The sequence below is a fragment of the Marmota marmota genome, unplaced genomic scaffold, assembly GCF_001458135.2.
Source record: "Marmota marmota marmota unplaced genomic scaffold, marMar, whole genome shotgun sequence".
In the NCBI taxonomy this organism is placed as follows: Eukaryota; Metazoa; Chordata; class Mammalia; order Rodentia; family Sciuridae; genus Marmota; species Marmota marmota.
Window position 1 is genome coordinate 5,892,075 of NW_026000171.1, and position 22,665 is coordinate 5,914,739.

Sequence of the window (22,665 nt, forward strand, 5' to 3'; positions counted from 1 at the left end):
CTGCCTAAATCATCATCATCATCATCATCATGTCTAACTTGTTGGGTTCTAAATAAAGTTCAGGACTAAGCAATAATATGTAAATTGGGAGGAAATTAGTGAGTTAAAATACTCTAAACTCCTATTGTACAGAAGGAGGCTTAAGATATTGGTTAGCTTTTCATTTTGTTAAGTTAAATAAACTTAGTAAAGTATCAAAGGTAACCACCCAAAGAATAGTAATAGTTTATACATTTCAAAACCTGGAGAGAGCTCTGCATGGTGGTGCACACCTGTAAGCCTGGAGATTTGGGAGACTGAGGCAGGAGGATAGCAAGTTTGAGGCCAACCTTAGTAATTTAGTGAGACCTTAAGAAACTTAGTGAGATTCTGTCTTGACATAAAATAATAAGCAAATATATGTAAATAAATGCAGATCATCTGATTCAGAGTCCAGGACTCTCTTCCTTGACTCAGAGGCTGTTTACATAAGTTGAGGGAGTTGAGAGAGTCCCAGGTTCCTTGCACAGGTACAGGTAAGACATAGGCATGGGCTGGGTCTGTATCACAGAGGCAGCGGAGTCCACCCTCCTCACCATTCACACACACCTGTTGTTGGGGCTGAAGATGAAAAACGCACTTGCTTCTGGCATGGGTACTGCCTTTTCCTTAAGGTGCAGCTCAGACAGTGGTCGTGGGCGGGGCCCAACAGGCATCTCGGGCTCCTCCTCATCCTCTTCTCCTGTAAGAGAAAAACCACCATTTTAAATAACTACCACTTCCACTGATTCTTACCATTGTGCACCTTTTTCCTGAGACTTTCCTATTGGTAGGAATCAAGACATCATTTGTATCCCTGAACATGTAGAGGATCAATCAAGACAGATATTCTGGGGACTACTGGAGTTTATGTCTGAGAGGGACAGACTTCCCTGGCAGTACTTAATAAGAGGGGTTGTAAGTAGAGTGGAAAACTTGTCCTAGTTTACTTCAACTGCCTGGTTTTAAAACTGAAATTTCCATAGTCCAAGACACCACCCAGTCTTGGGCTAATGGGCATTTTGGTCATCCTGGTTGAAAGGCATTGGAAAGGGAACTAGATAAAACCAGGCATTGCCATTTTGGCTGCCATGAGGAAAGGGAATTGCTTAGTTTGTCAATCCCTTACAAACAACTCCATTCTTGAAAGTTCCAGGAATTTAAAACCAACACTTTCCCATTTATGAAACTCTAACAGAAATCATGTGCTCTAGGGGTACCCAGACAACAATGCTGACTGTAAAGGCCCCTTCATTAGAAGGTTTAGATACTGACTCCAGTCCTTTGTGCTCCTAGACAGTGGCCTCATTAATGTAGACTGAAGTCAAAAAGCTTGCTCCTTTGCTTGCAGCCCATTGCCCATGGGAAGAACCACTGCATACTGTGAAATGCACTCAGACATGTCCGGCACGGGAGAAGAAACAGCGTGACTTAAGAACACAAGCTCTCCAGCCAAGTGCCTCTTGCACATTGTGACTCTGTTTCTTTCTGTCTATGAATGTTTTATTTAACCTCCTTATGCTTCATTTCTTCATCTAAGTTAGAACAATAACAGCATATAGGCACCTAGAATGGTGTCTGGCACATGGTGACTGCTGTATTTACTTTATTTACTGCTGTATTTGCCCTCTCCATCCACAGGACAGAATCTAAGCTTGAGAATTAGTGCTCAACATCTTTCTCAGTCTGATCTATAACTGCTGCTATGCTCTATCAAATTGTCTACTCCCACCCACTGAGATTGGCTAGTGTACCCCCACATTCATGCCTAACCAGAACCTCCAGAATATGCCCTTATTTAGAAATATGGTCTTTGTGGATGTAATTAGCTACGTTGAAGTCATGTTGGACTAGGGCAGGCCCTAAATCTACTATTGGTTTTCCCTTGTAATAAACATTCAGAGACACAAAGGCACACACAGGGGAAAAGGCCACATGAAGACAGAGCCAGAGATTGGAGTGGTGCATCTACAAGCCCAGGATTGCTGGCAACCACAAGAAGTTGGGAAGAAGGGAGACAGAATTCTTCCACAGAGCCTTCCAGAAGGAGCACGGCCCTGTTGTCACCTTGATGTCAGACTTTAAGCTTTAGAACTCTGAGACCAGTTTAAGTTGCCCTTCATCTCCTTCTCTGCAGAATTAGTAAGGACTCCCACTTCAGACAGTTTCCTTTATCTGGCTCTCCTGAGTACCGGGGCTCTGGGGAACCATCTTCCTCTGTGACACCTTGGACCTCTCACATTTATAAGGCACTGAGAACACAAAGCCTCAGATACCTGGCTTTAAATGGGTCTGTCCCGTCTTTCTATGTGCTGAAAATTCTAGAAGGAAGAACCACACCCTGATTTTGATGATGATTAAACTTCCACAACTTCAAAAGAAAAGGGGCAGGTGGAGACTCATCTGTCATGGGAAGAGCATCTTAGGAACCCAGCCATGCCTTGCATGCTCTCTCTTCTTCTGGTTAAAATGAAGCTGGGGGGTGGGGGGGCAGCTCAGTGGTAGAGCACTTGCCTAGCACCTGGGAGGCACTGGGTTCCATCCTCAGCACTTGGTGGGGGGCGGGAAGCCAGGTAGTGCAGAGACAAAAATTCCTGGCACAAAAGTAATTCTTTATCAAGCAAGAAGCATTTAGGCACCAAGGCTTTTTTGGAGAACCAGCAGAATATATCCATAAATCAGATCCTATCCCTAGGGTCATTAGAGCTGACCAGCAAGGCAATTAATATTTTCAGAGGAGAGCTGCAAGATTAAAAAAATTGTGTGAAAGCAAAGAATTGAAGCTTTCTGATTCCTGAACCTTGCTGTGTAAAAGAAAGTAGAATAAGTAAAACCAGAATTGGTCCAAATCATATTCACAGGTAAAATTTAATAAGGAAAGATTTAAAATTTCTGCCCAGGTGTTTGTATTCTTTTCAGTTTTGCTCTAAATGGGCCAACATTTTTGTATTCATGACAATTTGATAACAGGTCCCTTAATGCTTATTTGAATCAAATATATTTATAGAAAACCATATTTATTAGCGTTGTGCCAATGTAACGTCCTAAGGAATGGTTCTGCACACTCTTGCATCAGCATAGACTGTCTTGCTGCTTAGGAAGCTCTACCCTGACTTCCATTCCTGGGGTAAGCAAGGCAGTTGCTCCATCAGATACACCTGCTGAACTGCAGGCATCATTCTTAGAGGACATGATTTCTGAAGGACAAACTCAAATTTGTAAAAGGACAGAAATTTGACAGCATGCGATGCCAGCAGGTATCATGGATAAAGAGGGAGGCTGACAGATCAGGAAAGGTCAGATGAAGTTCATTTTTGGGCTGGCAGCTGAACCACCTGGACCCTGACTCCTAAATGCCAGTAAAATTCCTTCAGGATCTTTATTTTCTCTTTTCTGTTCTTGGGGGTTTGGAAAAAAGTGTGATGAGTCAGGTAATGCTGCTGCTTTTCTGAATGGCAGTTTAGAGTATTTAAAAGTGAAAGCAGGGGCTGGAAATATGGCTCAGTGTCAGAGCCCTGGGTTCATCCCCAGAACTGAACACACAAACCGAACAAGTGAGCAAATAGGAAGCACTGGACAGCTGAATACCCCATCTTAGTCTTTGGCATCCCTTGCCTCCTCCTCATTTGATACTCAATGTTTGTCTCTGCAATTTTGCTTAAGGCCAACTGGAATAAAAACATTATTTGCCTAGTGCCAACAGAGCACTGAACCCCCAAGGTTGAGAACACAAAGCCATGGTTCTTGTCCTCATGGAGCTTACATTTCTCAGCATGCGAGCCTGCTAGCAACCCAAGGGTAATGCATGATTAGCAAGGACCAAACATCCAGGGCAGAGCTCTGCCTGAAAGTATAGGAAGAGAAGTCTGAGGATGCAGTTTCTGTACCAGATATCTGCTCTATACTGGCTCAACTAAAAAACCTGCTATGCTTCATTCTTCTTTCTCTCCCTCCAACCTCTAAGCCATTGATAAATCCAGATGGCTCTATCTGCAAAATGAATTCCAAGTCCAGGTTCTGCCCTTAACCATCAACTGCCCCCTTCCTCACATGGCACCCAGAGTGAAGTGAGTCCTTGAAAGGATAAGGAACTTTGGTGACTGTCCAGGTGCATGGTCTTTGATTTATTTAATTTATTCAAATAAATTAATAAATTAAAAGCAGAATGTTGTGGTTTGAGGCCTTCCTGGTGTCCCATCTCATCTCCCAGTGCTCTCCCTCTGTATTTGTGTGGTCAGTAAAGGGTTTTTTTGAGGATGTGACATTTGGTCTAAAATCTGAATAGCCTGAAGGACTTGAACATTTCTGTACCAGATATCTGCTCTATACTGGCTCAACTTGGAGGTGCAAGTTGAGGTGCACTAGCCCACTTGGAGTCCTCTGTGGCCAAGTACATACCACCTAAGAGATCATGCACCCACTCTTCCCTCCACCCGGAGAGCTCATCCCTCTGACTTCCATGTTCAAGTTCTTCAGGCTATTCACATTTTAGCCCAAATGTCACATCCTCAAAAAAGCCTTTACTGACCACACAATTAAAGCAGCTCTGGTTTGTTTTCTTGTATGTTTCTCCATTGAAATGTAAACTTCAGGAGGGCAGGGCCCTTCCCTGTCTTGCCTAGACACGTATCCCTGGGGTCTGCACAGTGCTTGGCTTACAGTAGGTGCTTGATAAGTAGTTATCAAATGACACATTATCTCCAAGGTTCCTTCCAACTCTCAGTGTCTACGACAAGAGTATAGCTCTGATACAACTTTTTTAACCTTTCCGACTCCCCCACCCTCCCAGTCAAGACCCCCCTTTCCCATGAAGTCCCTCCTGCTGATTTGACCACATCTCATTGCTCTTTTTGTGCTTGGACCCCTTAAAATGATCAGAGCATCCCCCAGAACCTCTGATGCCATACGACACAATTTCTGGTGTCACCTGCTTTTTTAAAAAAGCAAATGTGTACTCGTTCATTTCAAGTTCTTAGAGGTTCTTAGGAACATCTCTATTTTCATTCAAATAAATTAATAAATTAAAAGCAGAATGTTGTGGTTTAGATATGAGATGTCCCCCAAAAGCTCATGGGTGAAACAACGCATGAGTTTTCAGAGGTGAAATGATTAGATTGTGAGAGGTTTAACCAACTAGTAGATTGATCTTCTGATATTCAGGATAAACTGGGCAGTAACTGCAGGCAGGTAGGGTACGGTTAGAGGAAGTTGTCAATGTGGGTGTGACTTTGTGGTTTATATTTGCCCTTGATGAGAAGAACTATCTCTGTGCTGTACTGTTTTGAGTGCTTCATGCCTATCTGCCATGATGCTCCATCTCACCTCAGGCCCAGAGTTATGGAATTGGCTGACCATGGACTGAACTTCTGAAACTGTAACTCAAAATAAACTTTTCCTCCTTTAAGTTGTTCTTTTCAGGTCTTTTGGTCTCAGCAACACAAAAGCTGACTAAAACACAGAATTATCTATTTTTCTTTGCATAAAGGTTTTCTTTGTGCATGATGGATGCATCTATCTACTATAAATTGAATATCCCTAATCTGAAAATCTAAAATCTGAATCCTGAATTTGAATTTTGGAGCATTTCAGATTTCAGATTTTCAAATTAGGAGTGGTCAAATGGTCAAGTTCATGCAAACATTCTGAAATCCAAAATACTCGAAAATCTGAAGCATTCCTTGTCCCTGGCATTTCAGATAAAGGATAATCAACCTGTAGCACTATGGGATAATCTTGAGATGAAAACCAATGGATAACATTTTTGAGACTGAACAGAGTGGGGAGGACCCTAGGGTCACTGCAGGGCTGTATGGCCCCTCTGTGTAATTTAGAAACAGTCCTTCTGGGTATGACTAGTCCACTGAGGGCTGGATTCCAGCTCCCATTCAGCCACCATGTTGCATGCTTTGGTACAGCTGGACATGTAAATGCAGCGGACCTGGTGAGAGGGTGAGTGAGGGGAGCAGGGAAAGGGAAACAAAGGACAGTGTGGAAGTGCTCTAGTACTGGCCCTTCCCGTCTAAGAGTTGGGCTGAGGCTCCCTTCTGGGGGGTATCTGCATGACTAGGTACAACAATGACCAGCTGCCCACAGGCTGCGAAAGCAGGAGGGGCCATGGTCAGGGACCAATGGTAGGTCAGGATCTTTGCCTTTCATCATTCCAGAAAAGCAACGGGAAAGAGAGACTGACAAGACCAGAGACATCAGGCAAATGAACCTTCAGAAGCATCTCGGGGAACTTCTGCTGCACTTGGCACAAAATGACCCAGGAGATGACCTGCAGAGGTGTGGTCATCACGGGGGTAGAGCTGGGAGACACAGCTACTTGGCCTTCAAGGGGCCAGGTAATGTGTGGAGCCACCGACTTTAGGAACATGCTGCTTTTGGGCCTCCGGGAGCAAGAAAATGAAAACCAGGGATGGAGAAAAAACAAGGGGCCTGGGAACTGGGTTAACCACCCAAAAGGAAGTGGTAGTGGGGTGAGGGCAGCCTCAATTGTCTATGGCCCCGAGGTCTCAAACTTAGGGTGCTATAATTTGTATCTTGAATGTCCCTCAAAGGCCCATGAAGGTTTGGTCCTCAGCCTGGCACTTTTCGGAGATGGTGGAACCTTTAGGAGGTGGGGCCTAGTAAAAGTACATTAGGTCACTGGAGGGGTGCCCTCGAAGGGGATATTGGGAACCTGGCCCTTCCTGTCTGTTTTTCACTTCTTTGCCACCACAAGGTGAGCCGCTTCCTGCTATGTGCTCCCCCTATAATGTGCTGCCTCACCACAGACCCAAAGCAACAGTGCCTGTACTGAAACTTCTGAAATACTGAGCCAAATAAACCTTTCCTCCCCTTAAGTTGATTATTTCAGATATTTTATTATAGCAGTGGAAAACTGACCAACAGCAAAGGTAAAGTGATAGATGGAACCAAGAGAAATGAAGACGAAGGTCTGCGGGAGATTAGAGAAGAGTGGCCCCATGATCACTCCAAAAAGTCTAAAGAATCTGAAGAATCAGCAGAGCATGGCCCTGTTCCAAAGCACAAGCATCCCAAGAATCCACAAAGCCACCCCAGACAGTGTCATGCTGGGTCAGCAGAGAGACATTTCTATGAGAGCCCACTTAGTGACAGTGTCCTCATTAGTCCTTTTTCTCATTGATGTTTCCTCTTCTATTTCATTACAGCAACAAAAAAGAGAAAAGCCAGTAGTCTACTTAGAACAACAGAATTTGAGGTTGTTGTCACAGATGCAAGAGGTGTGTTATCCTACAGCTGTGTGGAATGGACAGGTCTGGGCCTGACTATATCTAGATGTGTGTATGTGCGTGCGTGTGTGGGTTGTGTGTGTGTGTGTGTGTGTGTGTGTGTGTGTAAAGACCCTCAAGTTTTGTACAGGGAGGCTGGGTCTTAGAGGCCAGGCAAGCTTGGGATGGGATCTTATTGGGGCCCAGAGGGATTTGTTCTATTATTCTCTCTCTCTCTTTCTCTTTTCTTTTTTACAGTGATGGGGATAGAACCCAGGGCCTTATGCATGTTAGGCAAGTGCTCTACCACTGAGTTTCACCCTCAGCCCCTATCACTGTCTTTCATTTTAAACTTTTAAAATACAATAGTAGATTTGCCTGTTTTATGTAGATTTTTCTCCATGCTCTGCCCAGAACCATATATATCCTTCTAAGCTAGCACACCCAAATGGGTTTTTCTGCTATCAGGCCCTCTTCTGCATGGTGTGAGTTCTATCTCTTCTCACTTAAATAAATCATGCTCCATTTACTCTTAAAAAGAAAAGAAACAAAGCAAAACAAAACAAGTAAAACCCTACAGGAGTAGAGACTTCATAGTGAACCTCCCTATGCCCAGTTTCAACATGTATTGCCATTTCACTGATTTTGTTTCACTTACCTCTTCTGCTCCCCCTTTTGGAGGGGCATTTAAAAATTAATTTCTAAATATTTCAGACATAAACACTTAAGTGTTTTAAAAACAGAACTATCATAATATTATACCAATGTGATTAACAAAATCTACTCAAAATCATTTAGTTCCCAGTCCATATTCAATTCCCCCTAATAATCTAAAAAAATCTCCTTTTAAAATTTAAGTTGCTTTTTCAGGATTCAAAAAAGATCTTTCCATTGCATTTATTAATACTTCTAGCAAGTTCCTGAAATTCTGTGATAGATAGCTCTCTTCATCTCCCCTAGAAGGGTTTTAGGACTTCAATAGGCTCAGTGTCCCAACAGGAAACATTCTACTCTCCTTTGTGTCTAAGTCCAAGATACCAAATTCTTACTTCCCTGAAGGGAGAGCAGAGTGGTGGCCTGGTGAGCAGGAAGCCTGCTTCCAGGATTAATAGAAAACACCTCCACTGTCTTTGCAGCTCAGGTAGAGAACAGGTAGAGGGAAAGCGACAAGGAAAACCTATCTTTACTCAGAATCACAGAAGGTTTTCAGCTACCCAACTTGGTTACCAACCCCAGCACAGCCTAACCTACACAGAGAAGGGTCAGTGAAAGCCACTGTGGTGGTATGTGTTGACTTCCAGCTTGAAGTTGGTGATAATCATCTAGGTTAGAGGAAGGCAAGCCCTAAGATTGTCCTGGGGACTCAGCTACAGGAAGCAGAGAGAGATAAGGTAGGATTCTGACATTAAAACCTTTCTAAAGGAGACCGCCTGCCAGTTCATACATCTGATAGATGCACAAGAAGATGGTGTCAGCAAGAGCTCTTTTTATAATAAGAGACCTGAAAGCATCTTACTGAGCAACAAGTAGGACATCTGTGGTGGCAGCTGTCTTGGTACTCAGTAATATCTCCTGAGCAAGGGCAGATTTGGAATTGCCTATTATTATTAGGCAAGCATAATGCTGCAACATATGCTATACCAATAAATTACATGAATTAATAATGATCATATAGCACATGATATAATAAAACCTTAATTGCTCGTAGAATCCAGCTTCCAAAGGACAAAAAGAGGAGTATAGATGGAGATTGGATAATGGATACTCCAACACACTTAGATAGAAGGAAGAAGTACTAACATTCTACAGGGCAGCAATAGGGGATGGGAGGACTATGGATCCTAACATGTTATATATTTTATGAAGAACTAGAATAGATTAGCTCCAACGCTGCAAACTCAAAGTAATGCTAAGGAAGTGGAAATGTTAATTGCCCTGACTTGATCATTATATATTTTATACAAATATCAAAATAATCACATTGATCCCCATAAGTATGCAAAATTATTTACATGTTAATAAAAAGGTTAAAGACATTTAAGGAGATAGAGATGTTAATTATTCTGAATTGATCATTACGCACTGTAGGCACATATTGAATTATTACTTGGTACCCTATGCATTTGTACAATTGAAATAATGACTTAAAATAAGTAAAAGTAATTACAAATTTTTTAAAAACACCACTCAAATGAGTTCTCAAATGCATTCAGATATTACTATTACAAGGAAACCAGAATCAAAGTTTTCCCCAAGATGGTAATGGTAATGCTTCAATATACAGCCAAGATGTTCAGCAGTGCAAGGTACTTGGGGAGGGAAAGTGGGACCATAGGTCCCCAGTGCACAGCCATCCTGCATGGCTAGCCCCAGCTTCCTGATCTCAGAGTCAGACAGTGTGACAGGTACCTGCAGCCTCTGGGTTTGGGTAGGAACTTTTATCCTCATTCTCATTGGGTTGGAGGTCATCCATGTTTATCTAGGCAGTAGAGGAGATAAGAAAGAAGAATTAAGTCAGATAAGTGCCACAGTTTTCAGGGCTCAAAATAGACTTGAAATTGCATTATATTAAGTGACTGAACTCAAATATTTATACTTGTCAGTGTGCACACCCTCTTGAGGACATTAGCAGAAGGCTGGGTTCAACCCACCATGCCTTCTCATCATCTACTGAACCCTCCTGTTCCAGCCCCATGGCTTCTCTGTCTCCTTTGGGTAGCTTCCTTCTTTCTCCATTTCTTGGGTGACTGGCCTTCCTTTCTCAATGACAGCCCCCACAGCTCCTGGAAGGAGGCAGCTACTCACCTTGGTGGTGGGGGGAGACTCTCCATCAGCAGTAATGGATTTCAGCTCAATTTTCTCCTCCTTGGTTTCCTCCACTGCTGGCTTCTCCACTGCCTCTTGTTTCTTCTCTGGGCTGGCAGTCCTGGCCGGTCAGCAGGAAGAAAAAAAAAAAAAAACAGAAATAAATGTTTACTGGAGTGACAGGAGGCAGTGTAGACAGGAACTACCTTGTGTTTGGTAGGGTCATTGGGCGCAGAACCCCTGGATCTACATTCATTGATCTTTTCCCAGGGTTTGCTGCAATCATGGCTTAATCCCAAGTGCCACTGGACTGAGCCATCTCTGGCTCTGTCTGGCATTTTGGTGGCATCTTGTAGCTACTCAGTGGCTTCAGTCCCTAAATCAGGGAACTGTTCTGAGTCTTGTTTAGGATTGGTTCTGGGAGGAACTCTACTTGATACCCAGCAGAGGCATGGCCAAGGACAGTCCTATCTAGATAGCAATGGAGCACAATGCGGGACCCAACACTGGGTCTTTTGCCTTCCCAACACTGCAGATGGTACAAAATAGTGAGGAAGCACTGCTCCTTAAGCTGGAGCTATTTCCCCTCTGAAAGCTGCCTTCCTCCCCTCTCCTCCCATGGCTTCAAATCTCAAAAGCAACCCCCGACTTTCTAGACAGGTAAGGAAAGGCAGCACCTTTGTAGAGACTATCATTCACGATGGTCCTTGTTTCTGAGCAATGCCTAGGCATTAAGGGAGAGGACCAACTTACTGTAGGAAGCCCCGGACCCAGTCCCTTCCAGAAGGATCGCGCCTAGCGGTTGGTGTCATGCCCCTCTCCCACCAGTGAGAATGGCATTCCTGAACTGGGCTGGGTGAGCTTAGAGGGTTACCTGGCCAGCTTCTTTCTCTCTTTCTCTTCTTCCTCTTCCTTTTGGGCAGAGGTGAGACTCTCGGCATCAGCCAGGTTGTCCACAGCAATGGCCAAGAATACATTCAGTAGGATATCTGTTTGTGTCCATTCTTAAAGAAAATGACCTTGGCCTTGGGGTGTTTGATGGGCATAGGGAGCAGGGAGGGTGCAGGACATGCAGAAGTGGAGTTCCCCAGCAAGGCTCACTTCGAGGGGTTCAGAGCCCAACAGTGTCTCTTCATCTCTTCCTTCCCCATGACCCTGCTCACTATCAGGAGTTCTCTAGGTGGCTGAGATCAGGATAGCTTGCAGGCTGGAGTGGGGCTGTGAGTGAGGCAGCAGGCCTTGCCTTGCTCTTTAATTGCTGGGTTTCATTATTGGTTTCCCCACTGAGATGACTGGCTGTAATTGACATTATAAGCAGTATTGTCTCTAGCAGAATGCAGAATGCTCTTAAGAGCGGTTCATTATAACTGGGAGCTGAGGAGGTGGCCTGTACCTCTGCCAACTCTTAATGTGAGCCTGTACATACAAAGACCCTTGGAGGGTTTGGTTGGAGCTGGCCAAAAGCTTGGGAATTCCTAACTGAAGCAGTCATTTGTCTGTTTCTCCCCACCCTGCCTCCCCACTTCTTACCAACACAAACACTGTGGATCAGAAAACTGCAAAAGAGATAGAGCTTAAAGGGTCTTAAAGTTAGTTAAATTGACCTTCACCCCTGAGCACCCAGAAATTCACACCATTTCTAGGACAGGGAAACCGAAGCCCAAGCAGGTCAAGGGCTTGTCCAAGGAGGTTACTGAACCCCTCACCCTTGGGCCCTGGAACATAGTAGGGGCTTTGCATGCATCATCCTGTTCAAACTCACAATGACCCCTTAAGTAGCAATTACTATTATTCTATTATAGGCGGAGTATCCCTTATTTGAAATGCTTGGGACTTCAAATTTTTTAAGATTTTATAATATTCACATATAAATAATGAAATTTTTTGGTAATGGGACCCAAGTCAAAACATGAAATACATTATTCACATATACCTTGTACATGCACCTGATGGCAATTTTATGTAGTATCTTAAATAATTTTGTGCATGAGATTTATGATGTGGAGTTTCCCACTTATGGTGACATGTTGATCAGAAAGTTCTGAATTTTGGATTTTTGGCTTCTGGGTGTTCAACCTATAGAGCATTTGCAGATACCAAAGTACAGGGCCTTTAATTTGCTGGAGGTCTTGAGCTGGTACAATGTGAAGCTTTGTCTGTAGTTTTAGTGTTTGTGTTTTCTGTATTAGCTGAAGCTGGGGTTTGACCCCTGAGACTTGGGCCAAAGCTGTTTCTATTTACCACCCAGGTTCTGGACACAACTCCCATGGGGTTCCAACCAGGGGAAGAAAAGAAGGACCTGGGTTTGAGATCCTGGGACATGATCTTAGCTGGGACCAGGAAGGATCTGTTGGGTCTGCCTGTGACTAAAGTCCTGGAGAACAAGTTCAGAGAGAGGAGTCTGACCAAAAGCAGGGAGGAGAGATGAAGGTCATTTCAAGGATGATGGCTCGGTCCTCCTTCACTAAGCAGGTGTGACAGCCCCAGGGCTGTCAGGGGCCCCATCCCTAGGGTCCTTAGTATCATAAGTCTGTGTGAGTGGCTACACTGGCCAGAAGGTCAGGGGGCGCCATCCACCTAGCTTACAATCAGGACGTGCCTCCTGGAGTTGAGCGACGCTGCAGCCTGAACAGATTCAGGAACATCAGTGTACATTCTCCCCTATGCCAAAGCTGTGGGCTTCCACCTAGACCTGCCTCTATGCTAAAGTGATTCTAAGCTGGGCCATGTTTTCTTCCCAGGGCAGCCTTCCCCAGCTCGCCTGGGGTCCCTGTGGATGGCAACCAGTGTTCAGCCAGAGCCAGGGCCTGCAGATGACACCCAGGTGGCATTGTGCTGCAGGCTGAGGGTGGGGGCAGCAGGGGTTGGGGGCAGCAACAAAGGATACAATTTCCACAGATGAAGAGGATGATGAAGTAAATACAGACTAACATCCCTGGAAAAGAGGGGCCGCCATAAGCCATGATCCCATCATACATCACCGAATTCCAGTCCTCCCCGGTCAGGATCTGAATGACACATTCCCACCAATAAGGGACACAGCGTTAGACCAACAGCAAACCCCAAAACTCCCCTGCCCTGCCCCAGTATGCGAACACAAATCTCTTTTCCATTTTTATCTCTTCTTCTAACCCCCAATTCTCCTCCCCAGGGTTACTAGGCTATTGAGCTGGGCAAGTTTGACTCTATCCTTAGACAAGATGCACGGCCACTGGCAAATATTACTTGGGGAGGGACTGAAAAGGCATTGTGGTCAAAATCTCTTCTACTATTTATATCCAGTGCATGAGATGATCACCGTTAGCCCTTCCTCTGGGGAGGGGGTCAGTGCCCCTTTACTGTGTTCATGGCGCCAGTGCTGTGCTAAAGCCAATTGTCCCAAACATCAGACAATGGGCATCATCCTTAGATCCTGGCAACCCGCACATATTATTTATTTTTCTCTAGGAGTCAATCTACTTTTAGACTTAAATAGTGCTACTTTAGCCCTGCTGTAAGCCGAAATAGCTATGAAATCACAACTCTCTGAGTTACTTAGGTCTTTTCCCAGGGGCAAGCAAAAACAGAACCCTATCACTCTCCATTCCCCAAAATAAGCAGACTGTTTTTCTTTTTTCTGTTTGGGCTTTCATGTAGATTTAATTTGACTAAAGGGTTATATGGCTAGGGGAGCATTTTTAAACGATTAGGTTTTTCCTTCCAATGGTTTGCCCACCAGAGGAATTCCAATGGAGTTGGATGAGGGGAAACTACAAAAAGAGCTGGAGACACCAGGGACCCTCAGGCCTGATCTAGGCTGGCCTTGTTCACATTGAAAGGGTGACACTTTCCACCACCTTTTTTCAAGGCTCCTTCTTCCTCCCCACCCACCTCCTCCACCACCGAACCACCCTCAGAATCCCAGCAGAGAAGAGTCCATACCTGAAACACAGTGAGGAGGGACTGGGGGAAGTTATCAAATGTGCTCCTCCGAGTCTGCATCTCATCAAAGTTGAACTTTCCTCCAAAGAGCTGCATCCCCAGGAGGGAGAAGATGATGATAAAGAGGAAGAGAAGCAGAAGCAGGGAGGCGATGGACCGCACAGAGTTCAGTAAGGAGGCCACCAGGTTGCTTAAGGAGTTCCAGTACCTGAGGACCAGACGAGGCAGGTCAGCCTGTTTTCCCTCCGCCTTCCTTCCCATCAATCCTCATCTAGGAGCCCATTGAAAGTTCTCAGATGAGTCTCCACCACCTGCTCTTTTTCTCTTTCCTGGGGCAGGGGTGGAGGTGGTGGTGTGAACTGGACTCACAATTAGAGTGCAGAGCTACTAAGTTCAGGTTCCAACATCAGTAATGTGTAATGATGAAGAGATGGGGTGCTGGGGTCAGAAGCCTGAGTTCCCACCCAGCAGGGCCAGCTGCTGGCGGCATGTCCCTTTGGACAAGCCACTTAGTTTTCCTATTTTCTGCCTCCCCATCTGAAAAAATGGAGATAACAGTAGCATGTACTTCAACAGATAATTGGGATTTGCATGAGATAATCCCCCTCACCCCCAAAGGTCCATAGTATAGTGCCTGGCATGCAGTTGATAAAAGTTAGTATTTATTGTTATTATCACTGTTCACTGTTAGTCTTTAGGTATGGATTAAGAAGTATGAATTAAATTATCTGTGAGTAAGAGAGGGTGCAAGGGGGCTGGGGTTGTGGCTCGGTGTACACTTGCCTAGTACACATGAGGCACTGGGTTCGATCCCCAGCACCACGTAAAAATAAAATAAAGGTATTATGTCCATCTACAACATTAAATATATATATATATATATATATATATATATATATATATATATATATATATATAGAGAGAGAGAGAGAGAGAGAGAGAGAGAGAGAGAGAGAGAACAAGGTTTAGCATAGTTTCCCACATTTACCCTGTCCTAAGGATTGGGTTTTATAAAGCCATTCTTTTGGAAATTCTAATTCAGTAGCTGTAGTTGGGGGCTCAGATATCTGTATTTTTAAAAAGCATCCCACAAGACACTGACAGCAGATAAGTTTGGGGAAACACTTATCATAACATTCCTATCATACCCACTGGGGACAGCTCAGAGCAAGTGTCCTCTGTGAGCAGGGGGGTGGTGGGTGGGATACCTGGAGAAGAAGTCCCACTCCTTAGGGTCACTGAGCCCGTCCACTATTTGTACAGAGGCCCCTCATGGCCCAAGAGAACCCCATTCTCTTGGAAAAGTGAGCGGAGGGAACCTACCAACGGCTCCTGGATGTGGCTTGGGCACTTGTGCAATGGTTAGTTCAGGATCAGGAAATACCCAGTAGCAATAGGGACACAGCTCCAAATGGGGTTGTGCCTTCCCCCACTGCTCTGCCTCTGGCCTGCCTGCCTTCCAGAACACTATTCTGATTCCCTCCTCTTAAGAGATTCCCTGCTCATCATCAACGCCTTCAGGGAACTGCTTCTGCTACTTCAGCACATGACCTGTGAACCAACCTGCGGCTGCCCCACAGCTGCACCCCAGCCCGGGCATTTCTCTCCAGAGAACGGTTCCATATTAAGTAAGGGAAAGAAGAAGATGGGCCAACAGTTTGGATGTAAACATGAACTTCCTCCCAACCTGGGTCTTTAATGTTGCTTTCTCCTTTGCAAAATCAGCCTGTCTCCATCTTTCTTTTGCCTGCCAGTCACAGTGGCCAAATTCAGGATTGGTTTGAAGACGGACCCACAGGATTTGCTGATGGAATGTGAGAGAGACATGAAGACTAACCCCTCCAGCTCCCATGTTTGGAGAGCATTCACATACATTTATTTGTATCTGTATTTATATCTGTTCTATAAATGCTCTTACAAGTTTTTTTTTATTTTATTTTTGGCAGTCTTATCTCACCAAAATAAACCCTTAAAATAGTTTTGGAGGGCAGAGATCAAAGAGTTATTTTGTTTGTTTGTTTGCTTGCTTGCTTGCTTGCTTGCTTGTTTGTTTCTCCTCCATGTCCCCCATCTTTGGGGAACTTTATATAACTTCTGCATGACCCAGTGTATGGATTCAGCTTGACATGACCACAGCCATCTTGAGTCATAACTACCATGATTCCCCAGAGCAGCCCTAGTCGGTTTTTCCTGCATAGCTTTCTAGCAAACTATCAATAGACAAAACCATCAGTCATATGTGGGGTATACAAGACCCTGACTTCAGGGATGTACCTGACTCTTCCATGTTATCTTGAGATAAGCCAGGTACATTCCAGGCAGGATAAAGCCACCTTTGTCCTAACCCATAAATACACCCCTCTTTCTGACCCAAATTGCAGGGGTCCTACTGGTCTTGCTGCCATTCAGGACCATGCTTCAAACTGTAAGTCCCCCAATAAACTGCACTCTGTGCAGACCTAGATCTATTTGCTGCTCTGTCTTGGGTCTCAAGGCACCCTGGGGCTGGTCCTTGTATTTCAAGGCTGGATTGCTCTGAAACACCCAACAAAATTGATAGGTTGCTGGGATGTTGTGGTGATCTGCTTAAAGCAAGACGTAATGGAAACTCTTTAGGGGTAGAACACCCTCCCCACTTATATTTACAGTTATTTTCCAAACTTACCTGGAGAGAAAAACCCACTGAGTGCTTTATCATTTCCCAAATGCTGATTCCCAAGTCTCACCTAGAACCATGGTGCTGAGGCTTAGTCTGCACAGAGTGCAATTTACTGGGGAACTTACGGATGGAAGTATGATCCTGGGTGGCAGCAAGACCAGCATGCTTCTTATGCAAGCTGGTCCAGTACTTGTCAATAAACTGGTATTGGGAACTAGTAACTTGAGAGCATATTGATAATGAAAATTTCCAGCTGAACAGAGGGGTGGGTATCTGCATGTGGATTGAGGTCATAGGTCCCTGAGAAGTCCTCTGTGTGCTCAACTGCCATGGAATATTCTAGAAAAGTCTCAATATCCATGGAAGACTGGAGCCTTAATTACCATGAGGTACACAGACACATGGGAAATAATTCACTTTAGTCTTGTTCAGCTACATCTGACATCCATGAGACCCCTAGAGGGAGCCAGAAGAGAAGGCCCCTGTCTTTGGAGAGAAAGTCACCATATATGGGTTTAAGCTTCGCAGAATAGACCAGACTAGGAGGCAGAGAGGAAGGTGGGGTGGGAGGAACATTTCCTGACCTGGGGCCCCTTGGAGTGCCCGGGGCTCCAGGGAAGAGGAGGCTGAAGCAAACTGAGTCATCAGGAGAGAAAAACCCGTCGGGAGTGCCTGGGCATGAGAATGGCCACTGGTGAGTACCCTGGGGGGCGGGGCTGGCAGCGGAGTTGGCATTAAGAGTGGTCATGGTCAAGAATGGCAGACCATGGGGCTGGGATTGTGGCTCAGCGGTAGAGCGCTCACCTAGCACGGGCGGGACCCGAGTTCGATTCTCAGCACCACATAAAAATAAAAGGCATTGTGTTGTGTCCATCTACAAAAAAATAAGATTCTCTCTCTCTCAAAAAAGAAAAAAAAAAAAGGAATGGCAGACCTTGAGGCAAAAACACTGGTTTAAACTGTTTAAAAGGTTAAAAGAGAAACCTTTCCTGTGCTACCCCACACCCCCCCATCCCCCCCCCTGCCTTCCTCACCCCAGGGACTACCCTAGAAAAGTCTGGGCATCACATGGTGAATGGATGGTGGTGCATAACACCACTATGGTATGCCCAACGTCCTACCTCACCCCGCAGGCCCTTCCTCATCTCAGAACATGAGAACTGGAGGGCAGTCTATTATGCCTCTCTCAGCCCATGTTGGCAAACTCCATCTTCAAAGCAGATCCTGATTTGGCCAGCTCCCATCACCCCTATCACCTTGTCCAGGCTGCCAGCCTCCTTCATCTGATTTGTGCGTTAGCCTCTTACCTGGTGGGCCTGCCTCGACCCCAGCTGCCTGTAGCAATTTTCCATACCACAGCAGCATCACAGCATGCTCTCGCAGCATGAGCCACATCAAGCCTCGACCACACTTCGGCCCTCTAGCTACTTCTTTTGCTCCTTGGTGTAAAAGCCCCTGAGTTCTCATGAAGTCCCACAGACCTGCGAGTTCTGGCTCCCACTGCCTCAGCAACCTGCTACGCTCTTCCTCCCTTGGTAACTCCAGTCACACCAGCATCCTCTGTTCCCACAAATTCCAAATGCCCCACCTTCATGGTCCTTGCTATTTCTGCTGTCTGCAGGGCTCTTCAACAACCCTGGGGATCCTGGAGTCCTCTAACCTCCCAGTGAAGCTTTCCCGGACCTCCAGGCTAACACCATATCCTGCTTTAAAAATTATCATTTATCACCACCTGACAGATGCTTAGTTCTTTGTCTAGTGTCTCCCTTCCTTCTCTAGAATGTAAGGTCCAAGGGAAAAGGAATTCATTTGTTTTGTTTATATCCCTAGCTCTTTCATCAGGGCTTGTCCTCATAAAGGTGCTACACTAGTATTCTGTTGAAGGAATGAATGAATGAATGAACTTTACAGTAAGTGTGGCACATCTGACTTGACTGAAGGGAAATAAAAGAGGCCCTAGAGTCACAGACACCCCAGCATGTGTTTGTGTGTGCATTGTGAGGTGGTAGCAGGGGTGGGTGGTGTGACCTCTCATGTATATACCTAAGTCGAAAATGCAATGAGCCCAACCATGAGGAATGGCTGTCGATAGCTTCTCACATGTCATTCCTATTCTTTTAGTTTCCCAAAACCCATGGATAGGGAGTTTCTTATATTCCTAACTGTTCCATCCCAAGACCATGTATCAAATTAATATGGATCAGTTTTCCTAAAGAAAACAGATTGCCATGGTTTTGAGATCCTTGGGTAGCATCCCTGGAAGAGCACTGTGAATGGGAGAACGCCCATCCTGGTGTGCATGTGCCGGCTCTGATTAGGAGATGACTGCACCCAGGTACACAGGGACCATCATGCCCACCACATGAGGGACACCTGGGCTCAAAAGATACTGCACTTTGACCAGTCATGTGGGTAAGCCATGGTTAAGACAAAAGGAAATCATGGTTGCATATGCTGCTTTTCTTCCATGGGCAGTTGCTTCAACAGGGCAAGATGCCCGAAGGTTGGCCTGCCACCTGTACTTTTTGTCCCTTTGGAAAAGAAGTGAAAGAGACAAGCTGGAGCCAGTGGCCTGGCATTCTGAGGGGTACCTAGTTTGGTGAACTGTCCATCTCTAAGCACGTAGAAAAGCACTCTCCACGAGACAGAGCAAAGCATTGCCTAAATGCTATTGTGGCAAAGAACACTAACTGGATCCAGAGCTTCATTTTCATTGATATAGATGAGACCTGTAGGTGCTCAGGTGGCAGCTTGGCAGTGGAGAGGGTGAAGAAAGACCATTTAGACGAAATGGCTGGCAGCCTTATGGTCTGCAAACTCTCTCCTCCTTGTTGCCAATCTGACTCTCCGTGGCCATTACTGCCATGGCCTAAAGATGGGATGATGGCCTCATGTCCCAGAATCACCCTCCTTTTTAGAAAGAGTAGCTGGTGGTAAATGAGTAGTGTTAATGGTGTATTAACAATCAACATAGGCTTTTATCCTAATTGATCAAAAATATGAAATGTACACACTCACACACCAAAAAAGGAAGAGCTCTGAAGAAAAGTGAGAAGAATCAGAAAAAAATACTTGGTGTTTCTGGCCAAAGACTTTGTAGGGAACTTGAGGACACCTGAGAATCTCTTTTCAGAACAAGACACATGCAGGCCCCTGACCGCAGTGGCTCACATGCAGCGCCCAGAGGCCCATGGCCAGCTTGGAGCCTCCGGCCCCCTCCCCAGACACACACTGGCACCACCATCCCTGGCATCAACTCTCCTTTTCTGTTCTCTGGCCACTCTGTGTCACCTTCTCCAAAGTGTGCGTCTTTGCCTACCCTGTTCCCCATCCAACCCAACTTGCTGTTTTCTCTATAAACTATGGTGCATTTGAAGGCTTTTGACCTGCTTAAGTGGTCTGCTACCTAAGTTCTCTCCTTTCCCTTCCTCTCCTCCTCCCCAGCCTTCTTGAAGACTTCTTGCTTGCTGATTATCCATTTATTCATTCCTATGGTTACCTTGTCCCTCCATGTCTCCTGGTTTAAGTTACCACCCTCTGTTCAGGGACACTTTGATCCCCATCTGTTTCCCTTTGGGAGTCTGTCTTTGGGTTTGGGGCTCTGTGGAATTCTTCTTCCTCTTCTATAATAGAGTAACCTGACCTTCCTTGAACTGGAACTTTCATCTATCAAACCTTTTACTTTAAAAAGATCAGGGCTGGGCTCTTTACCTTTCTTTATTCTGGTATAACACGAGCCTTGAACTTGCTATAAATAAAAGAACTTCAAAACAATAGTGCCATTGCTTTGGATGCTTTGCAAATGCCCCACATTATCTCTCTCTGTTCCAGAGAGGGTCATGACTAAATTTATACCTGTCCCAACCATTTTCATCTTAAGGGGTAAAAAAAAAATCCTCTTAGTTTTGGTGTCAAGTGATCTATTATTGGAAATGCATTTATAAAGCAAATTTCATGTGATAAACTTGTGTGGTGCAGGGCTTTGGGAATGTTCTGGAGTGAGAGCTAGGTAAGAGCCTGGAGAAGCAGGTAGTTCAGTCAGTGAGTAGGCTCAGCCTGGCCCTCTCCATTCCCTGGACCAGCTACAGAGATGCAAGAGATACGTGTCCTTGAATCAGAGATGCAGTGAAGTCGAACTCTGGTCTTTGAAGAAACCGTGGGGTCTGGAGTCATCAGAGTGACAGGAGGATGAAGGGGTGTATCCTGAGTCAGGAGGAGGAACCACAGAGAATTCTAGACTATCTCGGTCAAGGTCTGGTACAGCCTCAAGCCCAAGGCTTCCTCTACTGGTTCAGTTCCTGCTGGTACTTGCCCCTGCCCACTCCATCCTAGCAAGGTTGGGAAGCCCATTTTATGTTTTCCACTTGGCTAATAAGTTCAGAGGGCTTGTCTTCCCTATTTGCATCAGAGGTCTTGGTCACCTTGAAGAAGGAACCTGCATGGGGAACAAACCTGTCCAGGATGGTAAGGCAGTCTGGCCTTGTCTTTAGGATGGCCTTGGGTGGGTGTGCCTCTGGACTGTGCAGCTACTCAGGGTTACCTAGTTGGCTCCTGTGTGGTGCAGGACTTTGGGAAGGTTCTGGAGTGTGAGCTAGATGAGTCAGGCTTAGGAAGGGAGCACATTCTTCCTCACCAGTGTTCCCTTAATCCCCAGCAAGTAACAGTTACTGTCCCAGAGAATAGCTACCCTTCCTGTGTTAGTTAGCATGCAGGCTCTTGAGTTTGAGTTGCCATCTTCATAGACCCTTGCCTGGGAACTGGGCAAATGTCAGATTTTTTTTTTTAAATAAAGGCCCTTAATGAGCTCAGAGGCTCCATGGGTCCTTGAGGAGAGTGAGGGCAAGAAGGTGGTGGGGTCAGGTGGGGAGACATGGGGGTGGGACTGGTGTTCACTTCCAGAATCTGGCAGGGACTTGGGGGACCTTTAGAGCCTGGAGGATTTGTGAATGGCTTGGCTCCATTGGTGCCCATGATTCATGTGTAATTGTGGCTGTGCTGAGTCAGCCTAATCTCAGATTTCCGGGCCTGGAGGGCATTGCAGGGCCTGGAGGGTACTGCAGGGGAGGAGAAAGAGAGAGTGATTGAAGGTTTAAGGGGAAGGAAATCAGCAAGTGCTACAGGAATCTTGGTGCATTTAAAAGCCAATTGCATAAAAATGAGATGTAATTAGTAAACTGAACTCACATCTGGATCTAATCTATGGGAAGCCCTTTATCCTCAGCACAGAAAGATAAGGACAGACAAAGAGTAGATGCACTAGATATTGACTCCTGGCAACAGTTAGAGCCCCATAAAGCCCCAAAGCAGGAAAAAGAACCCAATTCATCCTGTGGCTAGAAGGCCGGCTATTATGGGTAATTTACCCTCAGATGATAAATATTTTGGCCATGTGCATGCCTCATTGTTCTGAGGTAGAAATCTTGTCTTCCTATTCTTTCTTTTTATGTGATTTCTCACTCACAGCACTATGAACATTCAGTAATCAATTGACTTACAGTCTAGCACAGGGTTCCCAGTCTTTTTTTTTTCTTCATGAGACATATGGATGGATGATATTCACAGGCATTGTATACTCCTGAAGATGTTCTCAGATTTTAGATTTTGATAAAAGCCCCCATATGTAAGCACACTAATAATAATTCATGTTCATAATGATATTCTTGAGACTCCTGCTCCTTTAGGCAACATGGCTAGACTCAGTCCATCCTGGTCTTGCCCATTCATAAAAGCATTTGGGAATGCAAGTCACAGAGAGTGCTGGTGCTACAAGACAAGGTTATTTTTTTATTTTTTAGAGACACCATTCATAAACTTTGGCACTTTAGCTTTCATATTACTATACACATTGCAAGCAATATCAGATTGCTTGCTATACATTGTTCAACTGCTCTGAACATGGCAAGGTGTCATGACACCATGGTAGAGAATCACTGATCTAGATCAGTAGTTCTCAACTCTTGGACCATAAACATTAAGAGCAGGGAGAATGGCAATGAAATTATAAGAAGGGATCCATGAATCCATAAT

The 22,665-nt window shown here is 45.1% G+C and overlaps 1 protein-coding gene across 22 annotated transcripts in view; it reads right to left on the bottom strand.

Moving 5' to 3' along the window:
• The window catches only part of Cacna1c (calcium voltage-gated channel subunit alpha1 C), a 698,188-nt gene that overhangs the window by 87,583 nt on the left and 587,940 nt on the right, over window positions 1–22,665 (bottom strand). For all 22 annotated transcript variants that reach the window (XM_048787468.1, XM_048787454.1, XM_048787460.1 and 19 more), the window contains 6 exons: window positions 13,980–14,187; window positions 12,946–13,066; window positions 10,933–11,047; window positions 10,059–10,179; window positions 9,663–9,732; window positions 589–721 (listed from right to left, as the gene is read on the bottom strand). In XM_048787468.1, the coding sequence (XP_048643425.1) occupies window positions 589–721; window positions 9,663–9,732; window positions 10,059–10,179; window positions 10,933–11,047; window positions 12,946–13,066; window positions 13,980–14,187 (768 nt within the window). The remainder of the gene's footprint in view (window positions 1–588; window positions 722–9,662; window positions 9,733–10,058; window positions 10,180–10,932; window positions 11,048–12,945; window positions 13,067–13,979; window positions 14,188–22,665) is intronic.